Source organism: Triturus cristatus, chromosome 8, assembly GCF_964204655.1.
Source record: "Triturus cristatus chromosome 8, aTriCri1.1, whole genome shotgun sequence".
NCBI classification, from domain to species: domain Eukaryota; kingdom Metazoa; phylum Chordata; class Amphibia; order Caudata; family Salamandridae; genus Triturus; species Triturus cristatus.
The window spans coordinates 1557843752-1557869668 of NC_140591.1; the positions used below are offsets into that span (position 1 = coordinate 1557843752).

A 25917-nucleotide genomic window follows, 5' to 3' on the forward strand; every position below is an offset into this window, starting at 1 on the left:
GACAAGGGAGGGCACGCACTGGACTGCCGCGCACTCCACGTGGGCGAGACTGGACTATATCCTAGTTTCCCCGGGGCTTGCTCCCACGATAGGCTGGGTAAAACACCTCGCTCGCACGTACTCCGATCACGCCCCGGTCCTGCTGAGCATTGCCTTGACTGACCTCGCCGGTTCCCCGATGTCGTGGAGACTGCAGCCCACTGCCCTGCTGGACGACGTCTTCAGATCCGAAATAGCACAGGAAATTGAGAGCTTCTTCCAGCGCAACGGTGGCACGGTGGATAGTGTTGCCGTGGTGTGGGAGGCTTTTAAAGTCACGATTAGAGGACTGTGCATCTCGAAGGGTGTGGGGGTCCTCAAGGTTTTACGTAGCACCCTTTGTAAACTCGAGACTGACCTGAAAGACTTGGAGACTGCCCCCACGTTTCATACTGATGCTGGGGCTCAGGCCCGCTTTCGGGAACTACTGACCGACTATGAAGAAACAGCGGACAGAGAGGTCCGGTTCAGGGGGAAATACTTTCAGGCTCGTAGGTACGGGGAGGGGGAGCGCCCGGGTAAATACCTAGCTTGGGCAATCCGGCCGCCCCGTTTTAACAACCAAATCTTTGAAATCCAGGATGGGTCGGGGGAGCTCCACAGGGACACCCGGTCCATCATGCAAACATTTGTTGCTCATTATACTGACCTATACTCCTCCGCTCACGCGGAACCGCCGGAGCTGGCTCCCTATTTGGGGGAGACCACATTGGGATGGCTATCTGATAAGCAGAGGAAGTTCCTCATGGCACCGCTTGGGATTGACGAAATCCGTGAGGCCATCATGCAAATGGCCTCGGGGAAAGCCCCTGGACTCGACGGGCTCCCGATCGAGTTTTATAAGTCTTACATAGATATCCTTGCCCCGATCTTGAAAGAGGTGTTTGAGGAGGCCCACACGCTGGGACAGCTCCCCCCTACCATGAGAGAGGCATTGATTACCTCCCTTTTCGAGCCGGGTAAACCGGCGGCCTCCCCTGACTCCTACCGGCCCCTATCCCTCCTTAACTGTGACGTAAAGATCCTCTCTAAAACTCTGGCTAACCGGTTGACGCTCCTTATGCAGGGGCTAGTACTCCCGGATCAGTCGGGTTTCATACCGGGCAGGGCGACGTCGCACAACCTGCGCACGCTGTTCGCCACTCTGCAGAACGTTGACCCCAGCCTCCAGATGGCGGCCGTCTTTTTGGACGCGACAAAAGCGTTCGACTCCCTGGAGTGGGATTACCTGGTGGCGGTGCTGACTAGTATGGGTTTCCCCCTGGTTTTCCTGGGCTGGATAGCTATCCTTTACGGAGGCCCCCGCGCCAGGGTATTGATCAATGGTAGGACGTCGGAGCCCTTTGGTATCGCCCGAGGGACCAGGCAGGGGTGCCCCTTATCCCCGCTCTTGTTCGCATTGGCGTTCGAGCCCCTTGCTTCGCGGTTGCGACAGCGTCATCAACATCGGGCGCTGATCTGCGAGCAGAGGCAGCTTCTGCTGTCGCTCTACGCAGATGACATTACTTTGTATGTGCGGGACCCCCAAAATAACCTGAACCCGCTACTCCGGGAATTCATCACGTACGGTGAAATGTCTGGCGTGCAAATCAATTGGTCAAAGTCTCAGATCCTCCATTTGACGGATGGATGTCGGAAGTTCTCACTTGACTATCCCATAGAATGGTGTGAGTCTGACGTAAAATATCTCGGCATCAGGATATCTCGTGACAGGGAAGAACTGATGCGCTCCAATTACGGTACGGCGTTGACACAGGTCTCCTCCTGTGTGGACCGCTGGATCGCGCTCCCCCTTTTGATGGCAGGACGTGCTGCCTTGATTAAGATGGTGGTGCTCCCTCGACTTTTATATCTGTTTATGAACATTCCCTTCCCACCGGGTCGGCATTTTTTCAATCGCCTGCGCTCGGAATTGATTCGGCTTGTCTGGGGTGGGAAGAGACCTCGGCTGAAGTGGGAGGTGATGACCTCTCCCTACTCCCGGGGGGGTTTGGACATACCGGACCTGGAGTTGTATTACTATTGCGCTCAAGCGCACTATGCATTTTACTGGTTCCACCCCATTGCATTTATGCCCCAACTCGCTGCGGAGGACTGGCTGGCGGCTCCTCTGCCTCTGCACGGCCTTCTGCATAGTACTCTCCCTCATAATACCTCGGATTATAGCGCATTGCAGGGTACGGTGCGGGCATGGCTGGAGATATCTAAGCGAGTTGCGAGCTCGTTCTTGTACTCGCCCCTTCTCCCCATTGCCTACCACCCGCAGCTGCCCCTTCTACAGGAAAGATTGTTTCAAGACTTGATCCGCAAATTGGGGATTCAGAGGTGGGGTGACCTGTTCTTAGCTGGGCGCTTCCGCGATCGGGAACACTTCTTCGACGGGTACGCGCCTACCCCTTTGGAGCTATTCACCTACATGAGACTAAGGCATGGAATGCGGTCCATATTGCAGACATTTCCTGTGGAACCCGAAATCACTGACCCATTGCACAGAGTCTTACAGGCGTCCTCGCCCTCCCACCTGGTCTCCATCCTATACCACACAGTTCGATCTGACGCTGCACTAGACGCCTCACGGGCTCGTGGGGAGTGGGAGCGGGAGTTGGGGCTAGAGCTGGGAGATGACAGGTGGTCATACTGTTGCATACAGACAGAGCAAATTTCTGCGAGCAGCAGACACCGTATCATACACTTTAAGTTCCTGAACCGCCTGTACTGCACACCGGTCACCAAATACAAATTTAAACTGCAGGACTCGGACAACTGCGAGAGGTGTCACGCCCCACATGCAGACTTCCTGCACTTATCCTGGGATTGCCCCGCAATTCAGACCTACTGGACCCAAGTGTTTTCCGCTGTCTCACAGATGGTGGACCTACTCCTCGAGCCCGACCCGGTGCAGGCGCTATTGGGGTATACCAAACACATTCCGCGGGCGAGCCGCAGATTTGTCACGGCGGCGCTGATGTTGGCGAAGCGGCGGATAGCATGCCAGTGGGGTAGGGGGAGGGCTCCGAAATTTAAGGAATGGCTTGTAGACCTTGTCTACTGCCAAGAGCAGATACTGACATACTCCGACCTGCTCCCGGCTCGATCCCGCCCCGCCGATATTTGGGGCCCACTACAATGTTACCTACTGCAATACCCGGGAGCCCTGTCGGGGGACGCCCCCTCCCTGGCCCATGACGGCGTTGCTTCTGCTGCTCATGACGCACACCTTGAGCAGGGGGACGGTTGAGCTGTTGCGATGCTGTGGGGGCGGGGGTTCTGTTCATGTGTCCCCGGGCTTCCTCCTCTCCCTAAGTGGCCACTCTGCTCTTTCTTCCATGATTCCCGGGCCGTGATGATTAGGCTGCATACCTGTTGCACGTGTTTTAAGGATGACGGTCACGCCCTGGGAAAGGTATACTGCATGGGGGAGGTCCACTAAAGAACCTCCCAGGACTACATTGTTCACTTGACTTGTGTGTGGCTCTGCTGCCAGATGTTCATGCCCAGGGTCCCTGCGCCAAGACTCATGATAATTTATGTTTTGCTGTTCCCGCTCCCCCCGACCATACATCGAATATACTGCTGTAATGATTCAGACCTTGAAATGCCACTGAAGTTTGCTTATGATTACTGTGTGACTGTATTGTTTTGATACAAAATTCAATAAACAAAGTTAAAAAAAAAAAAAAAAGAAAAAAAAAAAAAAGATATTCCCAATAGAATGTTGCGGATTTCCTATGGAAAATAGGTACTAACTATAACTATCTACTGGCGACCGCCAGTAGATAATATATATATATATATATATATATATATATATATATATATGAAGAAAGCCGTAAGGCTGAAACGCGTCTGCCCTAGCGTTTCGCTATTTTAACTAACAACGAAGCCTTCGCTGCAATAAAGTTTCCTTTGCCATGGAGCATGTGTCGGACCCATTTCTTGAAATGGGATTGGTCTTTCATGTTTTAGACGGACTGCAAACAACCGTCTTACCCGGCACGCCTCTCGGTCTGGAGTGACGCGCAAGTTTGCGTTGTGGTGTGGTGTTTAGAAGGCACAGCGCGTCACCCCCTCTGATGGTTGGATATACTCACCGGAGTCTGAACTGTTGGAGGAGAGAGCAAGCAGCGGTCAGTAGCGGTCCACTGCTTGGAAGTGGCTAAAGATGCAATTTCATCCTTGCACTCTGGTTGGTCTGCCGGGGCATAAGTGTTTTTCACAGCCAAACAGTCGTTTGGGACATCACTTGGTGTTTTGAAGACACCGATCATTGTATCTGGACTTCACAGTGGAGGGCATGTAAACCCCGAGATGGACTACTATGGGATTATGGAGGCGGAAACCAAGGGGGTTGGGCCAGTAAATTGCTCCAATCAACGAGAATCTACTTAGACTATCAACGAGCCTCCAGTTGGTAAACATTGAGATAGTGGAGCGGGCACTGAAGAAAGCCGTAAGGCTGAAACGCGTCTGCCCTAGCATTTCGCTATTTTAACTAACAACGAAGCCTTCGCTGCAATAAAGTTTCCTTTGCCATGGAGCATGTGTCGGACCCATTTCTTGAAATGGGATTGGTCTTTCATATATATATATATATATATATATATATATTCAAATGCGTAACCAATACAAGCATAAAGAAATAGCAACCGATCAAGCATTTCTCACTATTAAAACAAACGCACGATTAAGACATATTCAAAACATTCATGCCAAACAGTAATAGCATCTTTTTGGTAGTAACAGTTGGACAGCGGGGAGGGGGGTGGGACAGTGAGTAATCCACAGGCAGATACTGTATCCACCAGAAAAAGCGTTACAGAAGGTAAGTAACTTGTTCTTCTGATGGATGCTTCTGCATGTGGATTCACTTTTTAATAGAATCCCCAAGCCGTACCTCACCCAGAGGAGGGTGTCCACCCGACTAGACAAAAATATCTTGCAAAACAGATCAAGAAAAATGGCCATCCCTCCTAACCTCCGAATCCAATAATAATCAAATAATTTTTTGTCAAAATGATATTGAAAATAATACTTTAAAAATATTTTTAATATATATTTAGACAGCTAAAGGAAAACTTTTATTTCTAATTAATTTAAAGATATTTCATACTTTACAAATCACACTGAAGTCGCGACCCCAGCACGACTTTTCAAAATAGGTACCAGCATGCGCGCAGCCATTGTGTACGGTGCGCGAAGGGTGCGCGACTTCTCTATAATATTAAAAAAAAAAGATTGACTATAGTTTTCCTACTAAAAATTATTCACAATTTTTTTAAATATATATATATATATATATATATATATATATAAGGAACTTCGCCTCTGCTGACACATCTTCTGGAAGGACGAAACAGGACTCAAGTAATTCAGTGCGTGAAGAAATTTTAATCGGTAAGTGCAACACGTACCACCATGACGCGTTTCGGCCTCAACACGGAAGCCTTGATCACATGACGCCTGCAGTACAAGCCAGATTATTTAAAGTGCCAGTGACTAAAACACGTGATAACTGGGCCAATAGACATAAAAGACATATAAATGTAAAATACAAGATAAAGCTCCAAAAAGTAATGAAACCAAAATACAATGATTGACAAATTTCACATTGTGCAGAGTAACTACGTGTGCAAAATAGCTAGCTTGGCAAGAATTACAAAATACCGCAACATTCGTAAACACAGACTGTAAATGGCAGTAGGTCAATCATTCGAGTGGCAGAATATTGTTAATACAAAAATGCTCCACTGTTCGAATAAAAGCAAATGTGCAAAAAATGCGATGTGCAAATGGCTGCAAGTGCAAAAAAGCAACAAGTTATCGAAGCTCCTCAAAATGAGGTAATGTCATCAAGGTATCTAACAAGCTAAGGTGCAAATGCCAACTATTTAGTGCAAAACAATAGTTACAGTGCAGGTTTCATCAACGTTGAGGTGACATTTAGGTCTGTAATGGATAATCTAAAAAAATGTTTTTCTCATGCCTAATCTGCCCAGAAAGCCATCACGCATTAGTGAAGTATTTAAATATAAAAAAAGGTGGAGGGGAAAAGACATAGTAATAATAAAAAACTTTCTTACAGAAACATTGTTTTTATATATTACATGAGCAGCTCAGATGATGGTGATTCAGATGGTGCAGCCATATATAACGCAATAGTCAAACGGAGTAAACTATGTTAAGACACAATTGGGCATTGAAACTGAATCCAAATAGGCCATTGGTTGTAAAACACAGTTGTCCACTAACCTCTAGGGTGCTGACTATTGTTATAAACAAGTAAAGAGATCCTCACTGGAGTTAAGCCCGTTGGGTGTTTTGCAATCCAACATAAGGATATATCTAGTCTCCAGCTGTCTAAGCAGAGATTCCCGATCGCCTCCTCGACGGAGCCGTGGGACTGAATCTACCACAAAGTAGCTTAAAAAATCTAAGCAACTGTTATGGATCTCTTTAAAATGTCTGGCGACAGGGTAGGCTGCATCATTATTGCTGATAGCCCGCATGTGCTGGAGGATGCGTTTGTGAACCTGCAGCTTGGTGCTACCAACATACTGCAGGCCACACGCACACTCCAGCACATAAACGGCAAATTCAGTCTTGCACGTTAGTTTATTTGAGATAAAAACAGGAACATCACTAAAAGGAGTCATGAAGGATGTCCTGTTACGCCCCAGTTTGCAAGCTTTGCAACTGGCGCATTTAAAGAACCCCTTTGAGCTCTGTAACCAAGAGTTTTGTGTGCTGATCTCTGGACTGCTCTGTACTAGCATGTCACTCATTGACCTTGATCTACGAAATGTAATGTTTGGGGTTTTAGGCAAGAGCTCCCCAATTACAGAATCATTTTGAACCAGTGGCCAGTTTTTGTTAAAAATAGCACTCACCTTACTATGTTGACAATTGTAGGTGGTAATTAGCCTTGGCGGTTCAAACATGGGATTGGTAACTTTGGGCAGTGCCATAGGTTCAGAGCTACCTGTTAGTGCTGTAGATCGTGAAATAGAATTAGCTTTCTTTATTGCTGTATCTAGCACTGAAATAGTGTAACCTCTGTCAATAAATCGTTGCCTGCTCTCCAGCTGGGCCTCTACATAGTCAGTGTCCCTGCTACAGATCCGTCTGATGCGCAGCATTTCTCCATACTGGATACTGCGCACCAGATGGTCTGGGTGGTGACTGGAGGCATGCAGAACAGTGTTACCTGCCGTAGCCTTGCGATGTAGTTTGGTCTCAATGCGACTATCCTTGATGAACACTTCTACATCCAAAAAATTGACAGAAGAATTGCTGATCGATGATGTGAATTCAAGATTCAGATTGTTTATATTAATTTCCTCAATGAATACATTGGCTGAGGCTACTGATCCTCTCCAGATTATGAACAAATCATCTATAAAACGATACCAAGATTTGACATGTTTGTCCAAAATGTGACTGAAGCGGGCCCTAAGGACTTGCTCCTCCCACAGTCCCATGTGGCACGAGTCTCAACTGAGGACTACCTCCTTGCCAAATTTGGTGTAATTCCGTTCAGCAGTTCGGGCTGTAGCTGCGACAACAGGTCCTATGGGAAATTGCATGGGGAAACGCGTTTTGGGACCCCCCTTTTTTCTCAGCCCCCGCTTGACGAATCACCACGAAAATTTCAGGGTAGGAGCGGAGCGGAGCTGGCCAAAAGTTTGGACAATTTCGCGAAGATTCATCAACCAGCGCCAAAGATATTCTCAATAGAATGTTGCGGATTTCCTATGGAAAATAGGTCCTAACTATAACTATCTACTGGCGACCGCCAGTAGATAATATATATATATATATATATATATATATATATATTCAAATGCGTAACCAATACAAGCATAAAGAAATAGCAACAGATCAAGCATTTCTCACTATTAAAACAAACGCATGATTAAGACATATTCAAAACATTCATGCCAAACAGTAATAGCATCTTTTTGGTAGTAACAGTTGGACAGCGGGGAGGCGGGTGGGACAGTGAGTAATCCACAGGCAGATACTGTATCCACCAGGAAAAGCATTACAGAAGGTAAGTAACTTGTTCTTCTGATGGATGCTTCTGCATGTGGATTCACTTTTTAATAGAATCCCCAAGCCGTACCTCACCCGGAGGAGGGTGTCCACCTGACTAGACAAAAATATCTTGCAAAACAGATCAAGAAAAATGGCCATCCCTCCTAACCTCCGAATCCAATAATAATCAAATAATTTTTTGTCAAAATTATATTGAAAATAATACTTTAAAAATACTTTTATTATACATTTAGACAAACAGCTAAAGGAAAACTTTTATTTCTAATTAATTTAAAGATATTTCATACTTTAAAAATCACACTGAAGTCGCGACCCCAGCACGACTTTTCAAAATAGGTACCAGAATGCGCGCAGCCATTGTGTATGGTGCGCGAAGGGTGTGCGACTTCTCTATAATATTAAAAAAAAAGATTAACTATAGTTTTCCTAACTAAAAATGATTCACAATTTTTTTTAAATATATATATATATATATATATACTGGCATCACTGCGTGCAGCTTCTTTTGATTCAAGGGATTGAATAACTCCGGCCCGCCCTGTTGTGCATGCCTGTACCCTGGACCGCTGTGTGCCACAGCTTGTCATTGACGAGGAGTCAGATTCATTGCAACTCTGTCTCACGGACCAGCCGGCAAACGCGCAATGAGGCTGGAGCGTTGAAGGGGACCGGAGGAAGATCGGTGACATTTTCCAAGCAAGGACTCATAATTTTAAACACTCCGCACCGTTCCAGTACTATTCCCTATACTTATAGGGGTTATTATATTTAATCACTACACAGCAACACTTACCCGGTTCTACAGCATTCTGGGAGCTGTAGTTGTGGCACAACTGCAGTGGAGTTGCCAACACGTGACCTTGTTTCAGCGGACTTCCGCCAATGGTAGTGCTTCTGGACATTCAAAGGTGGGGGTGGAGTTACCCCTTGCAAACAGCAGCATCTGAGGAAGGCCGCAGGGCTGAAATGCATTATGCACTCGCTGTTATTCATTAACGATCTTCTAACGTTCTCCCCCGAGTGGCCTCTACCTGTTCTTCACGAGTGGGCGTTCTTTGGATATATATATATATATATAGAAAATAAAATAAACATAGGATTGAGGTACATTAGACTTACAAATTTTCATTTAAATAACCTTTGAAATTCTCTGAAAGCACCATAGGTTTCAGGCACGTAATAGTTAGAAATTAGCATTTAAAAAACCTTAGAAATTCATTGAAAAAACCATAGGTTTCAGGCATGTTATAATTAGAAATTAGCATTTAAAAAACCATAGAAAATCTGTGAAAAACCATAGGTTTCAGGAACTTTATAGTTAATTGGCCATTTCACTTGTAGAAAACTATAGAAATACCGGCGTTATAGATAGTTCAGTTAACTATAACTCACGCCGCCGCAATGCACTGCTGATGACGTCACATATTACATAATTTATGACATGGTCAGTGACATCACTGATGACATGTCAAATGACATCACTGATGACATCATCCAGTGACGTTGTGTTTCTGTGAAGTTCACTAAATGGCATTGCTATGTTGTCACTTGGAGGTGGCAATTCTGGGCTTTTTTACTGGGCAGTCACATGTGGTATACATTATGTACACAATGGAGAGGATGGTATCTGATTTTTGATGAACACAAGAAAGATTATTGGATAGATATCGATTTCCCACCAGCTATATTTATTATATATTTTGAAAGGGTTAAGTCCAGAACGACAAATGCATAGTTTTCTTTAGGAAAGGAGTGTTCAAATTGTTTTTTAGACATGCTATCTGTGGCTTGCCTGATGAAGGTGCTTTTGTTACCTAAACACGCCTAGACATGACACAACAGAATCCATCCATGATCAAAGCCACATGACTGTCTCTCTATTTGGATATATGTGTTACTTCATCATTTTTCTCTTGTTTTTTTTTATATATTATTGATTTTTGATAAATGTTTAGACATTCATGGTTTTCATTTTATGACTAATTTGACTTATTCTGCAATACTATTCCTACATTACTTCTATTGTCGAAGCAATATACATGAAACAATTGTTTGATTATAGTTGTTCATTGAGAGATATTTGTTCAATGGAGCATATGTCTTCTCTTTCTTTGTGTTTTTAAGTTTTGCCATGTAACATTACCAGGCCTGGGCAATACAACTCTGGGGAGTTCTGCAAGTGGCGGAGTTCAATGCAAACTGCAGTTTCTACCCGAGCGGCAACTTGAGCACTTTTTCTGCACTCTGCAAGTTTCATTGAGCACTTAGTGTAGAAAACTCCTCAAACTCTGTGAGCGGAGTTCACCGCCCAGGCCTAAACATTACTGGCAGGATGCATCATACATTTGTAGATCATTTTTACCAATATAAGTCTTTTTTACATTATTTATAAGTGATCAATTAGCCTTTTTCAGTATCATGTTGCAATTATGTCATGTAATGCAAATTAGAACATTAATTGCCTAGGGATTTGTTATTTACAATTGTATTTCCCTGACTTTGGAATAGGTATAAGTAGCAGGGGGTCCTTTTATAGACACTCAAGTTCCTACTACATACAGTTTTCACCTTGTGCAGAAGTATTTAAGGTGAGTGTCCACTTCTTCAAAGCAGCCAATTGGCATTGATCTCAACTACATACACCCTAAACCTCAAGGCACTCAATTCCATTAGGTGGTCATGCCTCTCCTAAACACAGACTAGATCTTGTACAGACGGTTTATGAATATCCTACTCCATCCAGTCACCCAAGTCCCACTTTGAACACACTTTTTATCATGGCCTTCAACTTGTGTAAATCGGTGGTAAGCAACTTAGGGTGCACGTTTTAATTATCAGATTGAAACTTGCAATATTGATTTAAATATCACACCAACAGTGCACCACTGCCAGTTGAGCATGGGACCTGGTAAGACTTTGAAGCTCTATAGTTATACACACACACACAAATACATACACACACACTCATCTCTCTCAATATATTTATATATGTATTTAGATAAGCAAACACAAACACACACATTCAAAGACACATTTACATATCTAACAAAAACAAAACCATCATGGGCTACTACATTTATTTTACATTTTGCATTACCATAATCCTTTCATCAAACCCTTTTTGAGAAAATAATGGACAAAAGATATACAGTCTTTCATTATCGTTAAAAGATTGTAAAGGTGTCCCACCTCTGTTTTTTTTCCATAGGATCCGCGAGTCTAGAAAAGCAATTCAGTAGACAAACAAAAATGTAAAATATATTTAAAACCACATATAAAAATACTTCTCCAAAATCGGATTCTCTGCTCAGAAAATACAACCAAACACATTTCTGTTATGAATGATACATATATCTCTTCACCAATGTTTAAACTCCTTGGTATACATTAATATGATATTATTTGATGAAAGATCATTGCGCTCAAATGCGCGAAAACATATGTGCGTTCCTAGCATCCACAAGGCAAGAAAAGTAGGTTGATCCTTTTCTTTTCTGACCAACAAACTCCGGAACCCATTGCCTATGACCCTTTGTTTCGCTCCTTCCAAATCATTTCTTCACAGACTGCTGAAGACTTCTCTTTTTGATGCATAAACTTTCTGTTGAGGTTTAACTAGTCTTCTTCTCTTATACAATTGGGCGGCTAGCGCTGGACACTTTTTTGGTAGCAGCTGCATGCTTTATAAATTTTATCATAGTGTATTATATTGTATGATATACCTGGATCCTGATCTACTCAGCTCCGTTTCCCTGTCACTCTGTATCAATCTCTAAGGGGCAGAATATATTTATTTACTTATTTTCTCATTCCCCATGGATGTATTTTTTTGGGGGGGGGAATTATCTGGCAACCTGGTAGATGTAATCATTCTATCATATAGCTCTTTGATACTGCAATATTCTCATTTACACCGATAATGTTGTACTCCCAATATATACTTAGGAGCAAGAACATTGCAGCATATAAATAACATAGGCTCAGATTTAATTACTCTGTCCCCATGGTGGAGAGGCCAACAACCTAATTTATAAATGACCACCAAGCTGGCAATCATTGATAAAGGTATTGAAAGGAACCGCTGCTGCAGTGGTTCCTGAGAAAGCATTTGACTTTTTGCTACAGGGCTGCATCAGAAGAATGCAGCCTTGTAGCAAACAGAATTATTTTCAAAACGAAAATTGCAAAACAGGATTTTCTTTTGGAAAAGAAGAAATATAATTCTTCCCTCACCATGTGAAACTTCACCCAGGGCTGGGGGAGCACAATACTTTTAATGTTCTTTACTACCAGAATTTACAGTAAATAATTACTACTTTGCTTTCTAACCTCTTTTACGCAGACAATCTCGTACTGGTCAGCGAGACCCACATCGGTCTCCAACACTTATTGGATACAACTAGTCGATATTCAATATCTAACGGATTAACCATTAATCATGACAAAACAAAGGTTATGAGGATGCATCCAAAAAAGGAAACCTCTAAATACTCCTGGTATATGGCAGATTCACCAATCAAAGTAGTTGACCGATATAAGTATCTAGGTGTGAGCATGGATAACAAGGGGTCTTTCAATTTACAAAAAGAAGCAATTGAAAGAAGAGGCATTACGATAGCAGTAACCATAAAATCAATCAAACAGAAAACGGCCGGCCCTAGCCCTGTTCCACTGCTACAAGTCTGGCAAGCAAAACTTATTCCGGCAATCACGTATGGGAGTGAGTGTCTGAGGGGAAGAGATGCACTCACTTTGGACAGAGCTGTCTCAAGAGCTGCCAGGATAATATTTAATTTACCAAAGTACGTCTCGCCAGCCCAAATAAGGCTAGCATTCGGCATGCAAAGTCAAGAAATAGCCCGCAAAGGAGCATACGTTAAGACCTGGTATAGGATAAAAAACTTTGAAAAAGGCACACTGAACTCATATCTATGAAATGAAATACATCTAAAGAAGGAGTGTGCATCAAGGACCTATTTGATAGTATCAATAGATCGTCTGGGCCTCAAGGAACTTTGGGCCGCCTCAGAGTCTTATCATTGCTTTAAACAAGACAGCGAAAAAGCTATCATTAGTAGAAGACAAGGGGACACTTTCAGAAAGAGCCCACGGATGGTTTGTGGTTCACAGCTATGACAAACCCTCTCTACCACCATACTTAGGCACGAGATTTAATAGAAAGAAGTAAAGTAAAATATCTTCATTTTCGATTGGGTATTTTGCCATCTTTACCGCATCTTCCCCCGTGGAAGCGTCACCAGAGTCAGTCAATATGCCGCCTATGCGGGGATGCCAATGAAAGTGTATTACACCTACTATGTATATGCAGAAATCTACAGGCCGAACGGCGACAGTTACTAAAGCCGCTCTTTGTTAGAAAGCGGATAAGAACCTGCAGGCAAGCTGTGAAGGCATGTTTTGGAGGTAGAGATGTACAGCTGGCATGTCGCTTTGTTCAATTCATGGAAGTGGCAGGGGCAAAAGCTCTTGCGTCAAGTGACTGGATCGCTTAATCTTTGCATTTCATGGCCCCTTAAATCATTATATTAAAGCAAAATTGAAATTCTATGCTTACTTAACACTTAGTCGTTATATACATGAGTAGTAAACCTAACAGCAAATTTTCTTCACTGCTGTTAACAACCAATTCTTTACTGCCGTTAACAACCAATTGTTGACGCAACAGTCCCTCTCTCTCTCTTTGATAACTGAGCCTTGCTTTCTTAATTTATGGTCTGTGCAGACATTTACTATTAATTGCTTTGTGGATGTTAATACAACTCATGAAAGTTTTATATGTTTTATGTACATTGTTTTAGGATATGAATTCTGCTGCTATTACTCTTTTTTTATATGGAAATTGTAAAGGTTTTAATTAACCAAACAATAAATAAATTACTTACTTACTTACCCTCACCATGTGAGTCTTCTCCCAGGGCAGGGGGAGCACAATACTTTTAATGTTCTTTACTACCTGAATTTACAGTAAAAAATTACTACATGTCTGCCTAAATAGGTCAGGAAGACATGAAGCTACTTCTAGAATGGCCTTGGAAAGTAAGGGCTTTCAGAGAAGTTTGGCCACAGTGGAGACAGTACTCTCTGCTGTGGCCAAGCTGAACGTCTGCTGTTATTTAAATGGGGCAGGCGGACAGTCGTATTGGTGGTATATATAACCTTTCCTCATTGTGATGGATTGCATATATGTCACTTTATAAATTTAGGCCTTAGTCACTCCTATATGCAATGCCCCTTTTAGCATTGATGTTTTTCCTAAAAGGTGTATAAAACTCATTATGTTTTCATATTGACAACATGCATTACATTTATTGCATTTAGTAAAACCTGCTTTTGCTTTTACCCTGACCCCTTTTCCTTTCTGATGTCACTCCATACAAGTTGATCTTTCCTCAAGCAATCCTATCTACATATAATAAGTGTCGTCCTGGTCATGAGTGTCCCATCAAGGCTGCATTTCACTAAATGCCATTGCTATGTTGTCACTTGGAGGTGCCAATTGTGGGCTTTTTAACTGGGAAGTCACATGTGATATACACTATGTACAGAATGGAGGTGATGGTATTTGTTTTTTGATTAACACAATAAAAGATTATTGAATAGATATCAATTTCCCACCAACTATATTTGTTATATAATTTTGAAAGGGTTAAGTCCAGAATGACAAATGTCGGATTTTGTTTGGAAAAGGAGTGTTCACATTTGTTTCTAGACATGCTATCTGTAGCTTGCCTGATGAACGCTCTTGGGTTACTCAAACACGCGTAGACACGACACAACAGGATCTATCCATGATCAATGCCAATTGACTGTCTCTCAATTTGGACATATGTGTTACTTCATAATTTTTCTCTTGTTTTTTTTCATATATTATTGATTTTTGATAAATATTTAGACATTCATGGTTTTCATTGTATGACTAAATTGACAAATTCTACAATAATATTCTTAAATTAATTCTATTGTCGAGGCAATATACATGAAACAATTGTTTGAATATAATTCTTCATTGAGACACATTTATTCAATGGAGCATATGTCTTATCTTTCTTCGTGTTTTTAATTTTTGCCATGTAACATTACTAGGCCTGGGCAAAACTACTCTGTGGAGTTCTGCAAGTAGCATGGTTCAATGCGAACTGCCGTTTCTACCCGCGCACTTACCGGTCATAAGTTTTCTGCACTCTGCAAGTTTCGTGGAGCGCCAAGTGTAGAAAACTCCTCAAAATATGTGAGCGGAGTTCACTGCCCAGGCCTAAACATTACAGACTGGATGCATCATACATTTTTAGATAATTTGGAAGCCTGGGCAAGCACTACACTACGCTCGCGTAGTTTGCAAAGTTTGCGCTACTTCGCACTACGCGAATTGCACGTAGCACAGTGCAAACACGTGTAGCATAGTGTTGCGTAGTGCAGCGGTCATTTTTTGCTTGCTCGCGGTCCTCAACGTCAAGTTGGCGACCGAGAGCAAGCAAAATGACATCCCGGCGACACTTTTTCCTCGTTCGCGATCAGCAACATCAAGTTGGCGATCGCAAGCGTGGAAAATAAACCTCCCGGCGAGATTGTCAATGCGAGGAGGTCAGGTTTCTCATTGCGAGTGGTCGCGTATGCTCGCGACCGCTCGCGATGAGAAACTACCAGTCCGAGTTGAAACAGCTGCCGCTCGAGTAAATATCTACTCGAGCGGCAGAAAACTACAGCTCGCACTGTGCAAGATGCCGTTTTCAATGATTGCACAGTGCCGGTTGCTTGTCTGTACCGTGCAATCATTGAAAACTACATATTGCACAGTGCGAACAGGGTACTACGCAGTTCGCGAAGTGCTACGTGTTGCTCGCGTAGTGCGAAGTGGACTTTGCGAACTACGCCCAGGGTTAATAATTTGTACTAATAAAATCCTTTTTTACATTTTTTATAAGTGATCAATTAGCCTTTTTCAGTATCATGTTGCAATTATGTCTTGTAATGCAAATTAGAACATTACTTGCCTAGGGATTTGTTATTGACAATGGTATTTTCCCTGCCTTTGGAATAGTTATAAGTAGCTGAGGGTCCTTATATAGACACTCAAGTTCCTACCACATACAGCTTTCACCTTGTGAAGAAGTCTTTAAGGTGAGTGACCACACCTTCAAAGCAGACAATTGGCATTCCTCTCAACTATAGACACCCTACACATCAAGGAACTCAATCCCATTAGGTGGTCATTCCCCTACTAAACACAGACTTCATCTTGTACAGAAGTTTTTATGAAAAGCCTTCAGTGACCCAAGTCCCACTTTGAACACACTTTTTATCATGGCCATCAACTTGTGAGTAATCTTTACAGAGAGATGACCCCCACCAGACACCCAAGCCTCATTGGGTGGAAAATCTTGATCTACGCATAGCTTTCAATGAGTACAGAAGACTTTGTGGAGCGTCCAATACTTAAAAACAAACAAGCCCATTACACAGCCAACCTGCTATTGTGCAGAGACTTCACATGTTACTAAGGTCTTCCAGGAGATCCCACCCTATCCAGACAGCCAACCCCATTAGGTGGCCATGCCCTTACTATGTACACCATTCCCCTTGTGCAGAAATCATGATTGAGAGCACACTCACGTAAGACAACCATGTACCATTAACATGCAAAACATACTTTTAACTCCAGATACCCAACCCCATAAAGTGGTGAAACCCCCATTAGGCACTGGCTTCCTCTTGTACAGAAACCTCCATGGAGTACCCACTCCCACCAGACAACTAAGTTCTATTATGTGGCCAAGCCCCTGCAACTCACAGCCTTCCCTTTATACAAAAGTCTTCATGGAAAGCCCCCTTTTTTGGTGGCCAATTCCCTACTACACAGGCCCATCAACTCAAGACACCCTAGTTCCATTAGGTGGCCAAGCTTATACTATGCACATCTTTTGCATTGCACAACAGTCTTCAAGGAGAGCCCACCCCGTCCACACAGCCAAGCCCAAATAGTGGGCCAAGCCCATACTTCTTATACCCTAAGCTGAACTGAGTGAACAAACCCCTCCTAGGCACAGCCTTTGACTTGTACTGAATTGTTTCCTGAGAACCCACTCCCTCCAAATACCAAACCCCATTTGGTGGCAAAGCTACTATGCACAAAATTCCTCTACAGATACACAAACCACATTATGTGTTGAAGCCACTACTACACACACCTTGCACCTTGCAAATAAATCGTCACAGTAAGCCCACTCCCTCCGGAAATCCAAGCCTCATTAGGTGGTCATGCCCTTCAAATGCACACACTTTGCCTCCATATACACAATCCCATTAAGTGGCCAATCAGCTATTCTCAGCTGTATACCTTGTACAGACATCTTAACCGGGATCTTAATACTCCAATACAACCAAGCTCCATGCCTACTTTGTACTTTTCTGGTCAATCCCCTTTTAGATACATCCTTTACCTAGTGCAGGCCGTTTTTCATAGAGAGTCTTTTTTCACAAACAGACATCTGCATCTTGGCTCACCATTGAGTCGAGAGGCGGCTGTTTGCAACTGTTCTAGCGTTTTCCTTGCTGGATGGTAACGTGCAATGTTGATTAAATACATAATCAACATTGCAAGTTTCCATCCAGCAAGGAAAATGCACACTTCTATCTGTGTCCAGGGTGACCAGATCACCAAAATGTGTCAGGTGTTGTCCGTGCCACATGCGCACATTTTCCATGGGTCTATTAGCTGTATAAATCTGTGGTAAGCAACTTGGGGTGCATGTTTTAATTATCAGATTGAAACTTGCAATGATGATTTAAATCTCACAAAAACAGTGCACCACTGCCAATTGAGCATCGGACCTGGTAAGACGTTGAAGCTACAGAGTTATACACACACTCACACGAATACATACACATACACACATCTCTCTCAATATATTTATACATGTATTTAGATAAGCAAACACAAACATATAAATATACACACACACATATATATATACACTCACATGTTTACACATACACACACATACATATCTATGTATATACACACACACACAGACACATTTACATATCTAACAAAAACAAAACCATCATGGGCTGCTACATTTATTTTACATTTTGCATTTCCATTTTCCTTTCATCAACCCTTTTTTGAACAAATAATGTACAAAAGATATACAGTCTTTCATTATCGTTAAAAGATTGTAAAGATGTCCCACCACAGGTTCTTCTCCATAGGATGCGCGAGTCTAGAAAAGCAATTCAGTAGACAAACAGCAATTTAAAATATATTTAATACCACATATAAAAATACTTCTCCAAAATAGGATTCTCTGCTCAGAAAATACAACCAAACACATTTCTGTTATGAATGATACATATATCTCTTCACCAATGTTTAAATTTCTTGGTATACATTAATATGATAATAGGTGATAAAAGATCATTGCGCTCAAATGCGCGAAAACATCTTTGCGTTCCTAGCGTCCACAAGGCAAGAAGAGGAGGTTACTCCTTTTCTTTTCTGACCACCAAACTCCGGAACTCATTGCCTATGACCCTACATTTCGCTCCTTCCAAATCATTTCTTCACAAACTGCTGAAGTCTTCTCTTTTTGATGCATAAACTTTCTGTTGAGTTTCAACAGGTCTTATTCTCTTATACAATTGGGCGGCTAGCGCTGGACACTTTTTTGGTAGCAGCTGCATGCTTTATAAATGTTATCATAGTGTATTATATTGTATGATATACCTGGATCCTGATCTACTCAGCTCCTTTTCCCTGTCACTCTGTATCAATCTCTCAGGGGCAGAATATATTTATTTACTAATTTTCTCATCCCCCATGGACGTTTTTTTGGGGGGGGTGAATTATCTGGTAACCTGGTAGATGTAATCTTTCCATCATATAGCTCTTTGATACTGCAAAATTCTCGTGAACACTGATAATGTTGTACACCCTATATATACTTAGGAGCAAGAACATTGCAGCATATAAATAACATAGGCTCAAATTTAATTACTCTGTCCCTATGGTGGAGAGGCCAACAACCTAATTTATAAATGGCCACCAAGCTGGCAATCATTGATCAGAAAGATGCAGCCTTGCAGCAAACAGTATTCTTTTCAAAACAAAAATTGCAAAACAGGATTTTCTTTTTGAAAAGATGAAATACAATTCTTCCCTCACCATGTGAGTCTTCTCCCAGGGCAGGGGGAGCACAATACTTTTAATGTTCTTTACTACCAGAATTTACAGTAAAAAAGTACTACATGTCTGCCTAAATAGGTCAGGAAGATATGAAACTATTTCTAGGATGGCCTTGGAAAGTAAGGGCTTTCAGAGACGTTTGGCCACAGTGGAGACAGTATTCTCTGCTGTGGCCAAGCTGAACGTCTGCTGTTATCTAAATGGGGCAGGCAGACCTTCGTATTGGTGGTATATATTTCATGTCATCATTGTGATGGATTGCATATAGGGTCACTATATAAATTCAGGCCTTAGTCACTCCTACATGCAATGCTCCTTTTAGCATTGATGTTTTTCCTAAAAGGTGAATAAAACTCATTATGTTTTCATATTGACAACATGCATTACATTTATTGCATTTAGTAAAACCTGCTTTTGGTTTTACCCTGACTCCTTTTCCTTTGTGATTTCACTCCATACAAGTTGATCTTTCCTCAAGCAATCCTATCTACATGTAATAAGTGGTGTCCTGGTCATGAGTGTCCCAGCAGGGTTGCATTTCACTAAATGCCATTGCTATGTTGTCACTTAGAGGTGGCAATTATGGGCTTTTTAACTGGGAAGTCACATGTGATATACACTATGTACAGAATGGAGAGGATGGTATTTGATTTTTGATGAACACAATAAAAGATTATTGAATAGATAGCAATTTCCCACCAACTATTTTTTTATATAATTTTGAAAGGGTTAAGTCCAGAATGACAAATGCAGGATGTTATTTGGGAAAGGAGTGCTCACATTTGTTTCTAGACATGCTATCTGTGGCTTGCCTGACGAAGGTGCTTGGGTTACTGAAACACACGTAGACACGACACAACAGGATTGATCCATGATCAATGCCACTTGCCTGTCTCTCAATTTAGACATATGTATTACTTCATAATTTTTTCTTGTTTTTTTCATATATTATTGATTTTTGATAAATATTTAGACATTCATGGTTTTCATTGTATGACTGGTTTGACAAATTCTGCAATACTATTCTTATATTAATTCTATTGTCGCAGCAATATTCATGAAACAATTGTTTGAATATAATTCTTCATTGAGACACATTTATTCAATGGAGCATATGTCTTGTCTTTCTTTGTGTTTTAAATTTTTACCACGTAACATTACCAGGCCTGGGCAAAAAAACTCTGCGGAGTTCCGCAAGTGGCAGAGTTCAATGCGAACTGCCGTTTCTACCTGAGCGGCAACTTGCGCACTTACCGTTCATGAGTTTTCTGCACTCCGCAAGTTTAGTGGAGCGCCGAGTGTAGGAAACTCCTCAAAATATGTGAGCGGAGTTCACTACCCAGGCCTAAACATTACAGACAGGATGCATCATACATTTTTAGATAATGTGTACTGATAAAAGACTTTTTTACATTATTTATAAGTGATCAATTAGCCTTTTTCAGTATCATGTTGCAATTATGTCATGTAATGCAAATTAGAACATTAATTGCCTAGGGATGTGTTATTTACAATGGTATTTTCCCTGCCTTTGGAATAGGTATAAGTAGCAGGGGGTCCTTATATAGACACTCAAGTTCCTACCACATACAGCTTTCACCTTGTGAAGAAGTCTTTAAGGTGAGTGACAACTCCTTCAAAGCAGCCAATTGGCATTGGTCTCAACTATAGACACCCTACACCTCAAGTCACTCAATCCCATTAGGTGGTAATGCCCCTTCTAAACACAGACTTCATCTTGTACAGAAGTTTTTATGAAGAGCCTACTCTGTCCAGTCACCCAAGTCCCACTTTGAACACACTTTTTGTCATGGCCATGAACTTGTGAGTAATCTTTACAGAGAGATGACCCCCACCAGACACCCAAGCCTCATTGGGTGGCAAAGCTCGATCTACGCATAGCCTTCAATGCGTACTAAAGACTTTGTGGAGAGTCCAATTCCTAAAAACACCCAAGCCCATTACACTGCCAACCTGCTACTGTGAAGAGACTTCGATTGTTATTAAGGTCTTCCAGGAGAGCCCACCCTATGCAGACAGCCAACCCCATTAGGTGACCATGCCCTTACTATGCACACCATTCCCCTTGTGCAGAAATCATGATTGAGACCCCACTCACTTAAGACAACCATGTACCATTAACTTGAAAAACATAATTTTAACTCCAGATACCCAACCTCATAAAGTGGTGAAACCCCCATTAGGCACTGGCTTCCTCTTGTACAGAAACCTTCATGGAATACCCACTCCCACCAGACAACTAAGCTCCATTATGTGGCTAAGCCCCTGTAACCCACAGCCTTCCCTTTATACAGAAGACTTCATGGAAAGCCCCCTTTGTTGGTGGCCAATTCCCTACTAAACAGGCCCATCAACTCAAGACACACTAGTTCCATTAGGTGGCCAAGATTAAACTATGCCCATCTTTCGCATTGCACAACAGTCTTCAAGGAGAGCCCACTCCGTCCACACAGCCAAGCCCAATTAGTGGGCCAAGCCCATACTTCTTATACCCTAAGCTGAACTGAGTGACCAAAACCCTCCTGGGCACAGCCTTTGACTTGTACTGAATTGTTTCCTGAGAACCCACTCCCTCCAACTACCAAACCCCATTTGATGGCAAAGCTACTATGCACAAAATTCCTCTACAGATACACAAACCACATTATGTGTTGAAACCACTACTACACACACCTTGCACCTTGCAAATAAATTGTCACAGAATGCCCAATCCCTCCAGAAATCCAAGCCCCGTTAGGTGGTTATGCCCATCAAATGCACACACTTTGCCTCCATATACCCAATCCCATTAAGTGGCCAAGCAGCTATTCGCAGCTTTATACCTTGTACAGACGTCTTCACCGAGATCTCACTACTCCAATACAGCCAAGCTCCATGCCTACGTTGTACTTTTCTGGTCAATACCCTTTTAGATACATCCTTTACCTTGTGCAGACATTTTACATAGAGAGTCTTTTTTCACAAACAGACATCTGCGTCTTGGCTCACCAATGAGTCGAGATGCGGCTGTTTGCAAACGTTCTAGCATTTTCCTTACTGGATGGAAACTTGCAATGTTGATTAAATATATACTCAACATTGCAAGTTTCAACCCAGCAAGGAAAATGCACACGTCTATCTGTGATCAGGGTGCCCAGATCACCAAAATGTGTCAGGTGTTGTCCGTGCCACATGCACACGTTTTCCATGGGTCTATTAGCTGTATAAGTCTGTGGTAAGCAACTTGGGGTGCATGTTTTACTTATCAGATTGAAACTTGCAATGATGATTTAAATCTCACACCAACAGTGCCCCACTGCTAATTGAGCATCGAACCTGGTAAGACTTTGAAGCTATATAGTTATACACACACACACACAAATACATACACACACACACATCTCTCTCAATATATTTATGGGGAACAACCTTTACAACGCAACTTTTACAACGCACTACACTTACAACGCATTTTTTACAACGCAACATCCACTACAACGCATTCTATTACAACGCAGGACACTACAACGCATTTTTAAAAACTACCTTTACAACGCATTCCATTACAACGCATACTACCTTTACAACGCATACCATTACAACGCATAATATTACATTAAAACCCCTACACTATCCAACACTTACCCTACTGTTGCACCCCCTGGAGTTAGAATAGTAATTTTTACCCCTATACTATCCAACACTTACCCTACTGTTGCACCCCCTGGAGTTAGAATAGTAATTTGTACCCCTATACTATCCAACACTTTCCCTACTGTTGCACCCCCTGGAGTTAGAATAGTAATTTTTACCCCTATACTATCCAACACTTTCCCTACTGTTGCACCCCCTGGAGTTAGAATAGTAATTTTTACCCCTATACTATCCAACACTTTCCCTACTGTTGCACCCCCTGGAGTTAGAATAGTAATTTTTACCCCTATACTATCCAACACTTTCCCTACTGTTGCACCCCCTGGAGTTAGAATAGTAATTTTTACCCCTATACTATCCAACACTTACCCTACTGTTGCACCCCCTGGAGTTAGAATAGTAATTTTTACCCCTATACTATCCAACACTTTACCTACTGTTGCACCCCCTGGAGTTAGAATAGAAATTTTTACCCCTATACTATCCAACACTTACCCTACTGTTGCACCCCCTGGAGTTAGAATAGTAATTTTTACCCCTATACTATCCAACACTTTCCCTACTGTTGCACCCCTTGGAGTTAGAATAGTAATTGTTACCCCTATACTATCCAACACTTACCCTACTGTTGCACCCCCTGGAGTTAGAAAAGTAATTTTTACCGCTATACTATCTAATACTTACCTTAAATGCAATTTATTATTATGCGTTGTAATGGTATGCGTTGTAAAGGTAGTATGCGTTGTAATGGAATGCGTTGTAAAGGTAGTTTTTAAAAATGCGTTGCAGTGTCATGCTATGTAATGGAATGCGTTGTAATGGATTTTGCGTTGTAAAAAATGCGTTGTAAGTGCATGCGTTGTAAAAGTGTGCGTTGTAACGACATACATCCTATATTTATATATGTATTTAGGTAAGCAAACACACGCATATATATATATATACACACACACACACATATTACCTACTGGCGGTCGCCAGTAGGTAGTTATAGTTAGGACCCTGTTTCCATAGGAAATCCGCAACATTCTATTTGGAATAACTTTGGCGTCGGTCGACGAATCCTCGCGAAATTTTCAAAATAGGTGGGGCGCTCCGCTCCGCTCCTACCCTGAAAGTCTCGGGGGGATTCGTCAAGCAGGGGCCGAGAAAAAAGGGGGGTCCCAAAACGCGTTTTCCCCATGCATTTTTCCATAGGACCTTTAGACACAGCTACAGCCCGAACGGCTGAACAGAATTACTTGAAATTTGGCAGAGAGGTAGCCATAAGGTCAAGGAAGTGCCTTTTGCAGGTCTGGTGTAAATCTGTTCAGTATTTCCTGAGAAAATAGCATTTAAAAGCATATATATATGTGGGCGGAGCCTAACCACACATCTCATCCTGAGATCTGATTGGCTGTCAGCACTTCATCCAAGAAGTGTTGGCAGCCATCTTGGGACCAATATACATGATAGCACCTCATTAAAAAGCATTGCAGTTAATAGAAGGTTTTAAGACTTTAGTTACATTATACATCATTTGTTGATGGTACCATACTCATTTTAGGAATTGTGGTGTGTTCTAAGGTGATTTCACCATGTGAAAAAGCCTTCTGCTGGGATATCATGATTGAGAGAAAAATATTTTCTCATGCTTTTACCACAGAGGTTTGGAAGGTGATCTATAGGCTAAACTGAGAGCTTATTTTCTGTAAATTCACATTATCTTTCTCAGTCATGTGAGAATGAAGTCTGACATTCTCAGTAAAACATGTACATCCAACAAGGGCAGAGACTGTCAGTTGATTCCTTTGTGTTCTACTGCAGCTTCCCAGAGTGTTCCAAAGAACTACTAGAGTGCTAACAGTCCTACTTATGATAAACGTATGGCACACCTGAAGCCATCTTGCTTGGATTAAAGTGGTAACTCTTAAAACATTTAATTTAAAAAGGAACAAAATGAGGGTGTTCATTTTTCCATAAAAAGTATGATTAGTGCTGCAGAAAGAAAAATTAGGGCACATTTTGAGTGACTTCTCAAATCCTCTTCTATTTCATTAAAAAATTCTGACATGCAGACTGAAACATGCACTTTCAATACCAGCAGCAGTTTTCCCTGGTGAGCAGTAGCTTTACTACAGTGATCTAATGAGCAAAAAGAGTGCTAACATTCTGAATTTATGGCAAATGTGTGACACATCAGAATGCCTTCTTGATGGAATCAAAGTAAAAAACTGAAAGTATTTCCTACTGAGGAGACTGCAGTAAATGAGGAAATTAGGAAACTTCATAACAAATAAGTCTCCCAAGATGGCCACCAGAGACAAAAGAGCCCAAATGTAGCCCAAATATCACCCAGATGTAGCCCAAGTATAGCCCAATGACAGAATGTCCCAGAATGTTCTTAAAAAACAACTAGAGCGCTTACTGTCTTCATTATGACAAAAGTATGGCACACCTGAAGCCATCTTGATTGGAATAAACTGGTAACACTTAAAACATTTAATTTAAAAAGGAACACAATGAGGAGGTTCATTTTGCCATAGAAATTATGATTAATGCTGAAGAAAGAAAATGAGGCCACATTTTGAGTGACTTCTCAAATCCTCTTCTATTTCATTAAAAAATTCTGACATGCAGACTGAAACATGCACTTTTAATACCAGGAGCAGACTTCCATGGTGCAGTAGTTTTACTACAGTGATCTAATGAGCAACTAGAGTGCTAACATTCAGAATTTATGGCAAATGTGTGACATATCTGAATACCTTCATGATGGAATCAAAGTAAAAAACTGAAAGCATTTCCTACTGAGGAGACTGCAGTACATGAGGAAATTAGGAAACTTCATAACAAATAAATCTCCCAAGATGGCCACCGGAGACAAAAGAGCCCAAATGTAGCCCAAAATCACCCAGATGTAGCCCAAATATAGCCCAATGACAGAAGTGTGCAAAACACTTATTATTTTGTGTTTTTGCAGTGTT

At 41.9% G+C, this 25917-nt stretch overlaps 1 protein-coding gene across 1 annotated transcript in view; it reads right to left on the reverse strand.

The window, feature by feature from the left end:
• Positions 1-25917, reverse strand: part of LOC146806138 (uncharacterized) — a 99686-nt gene that overhangs the window by 20398 nt on the left and 53371 nt on the right. Inside the window, exons 8-9 of the mRNA XM_085623865.1 lie at positions 18306-18335; positions 11284-11313 (exon numbers count right to left, since the gene is read on the reverse strand). Coding sequence (XP_085479991.1) covers positions 11284-11313; positions 18306-18335 — 60 coding nt within the window. The remainder of the gene's footprint in view (positions 1-11283; positions 11314-18305; positions 18336-25917) is intronic.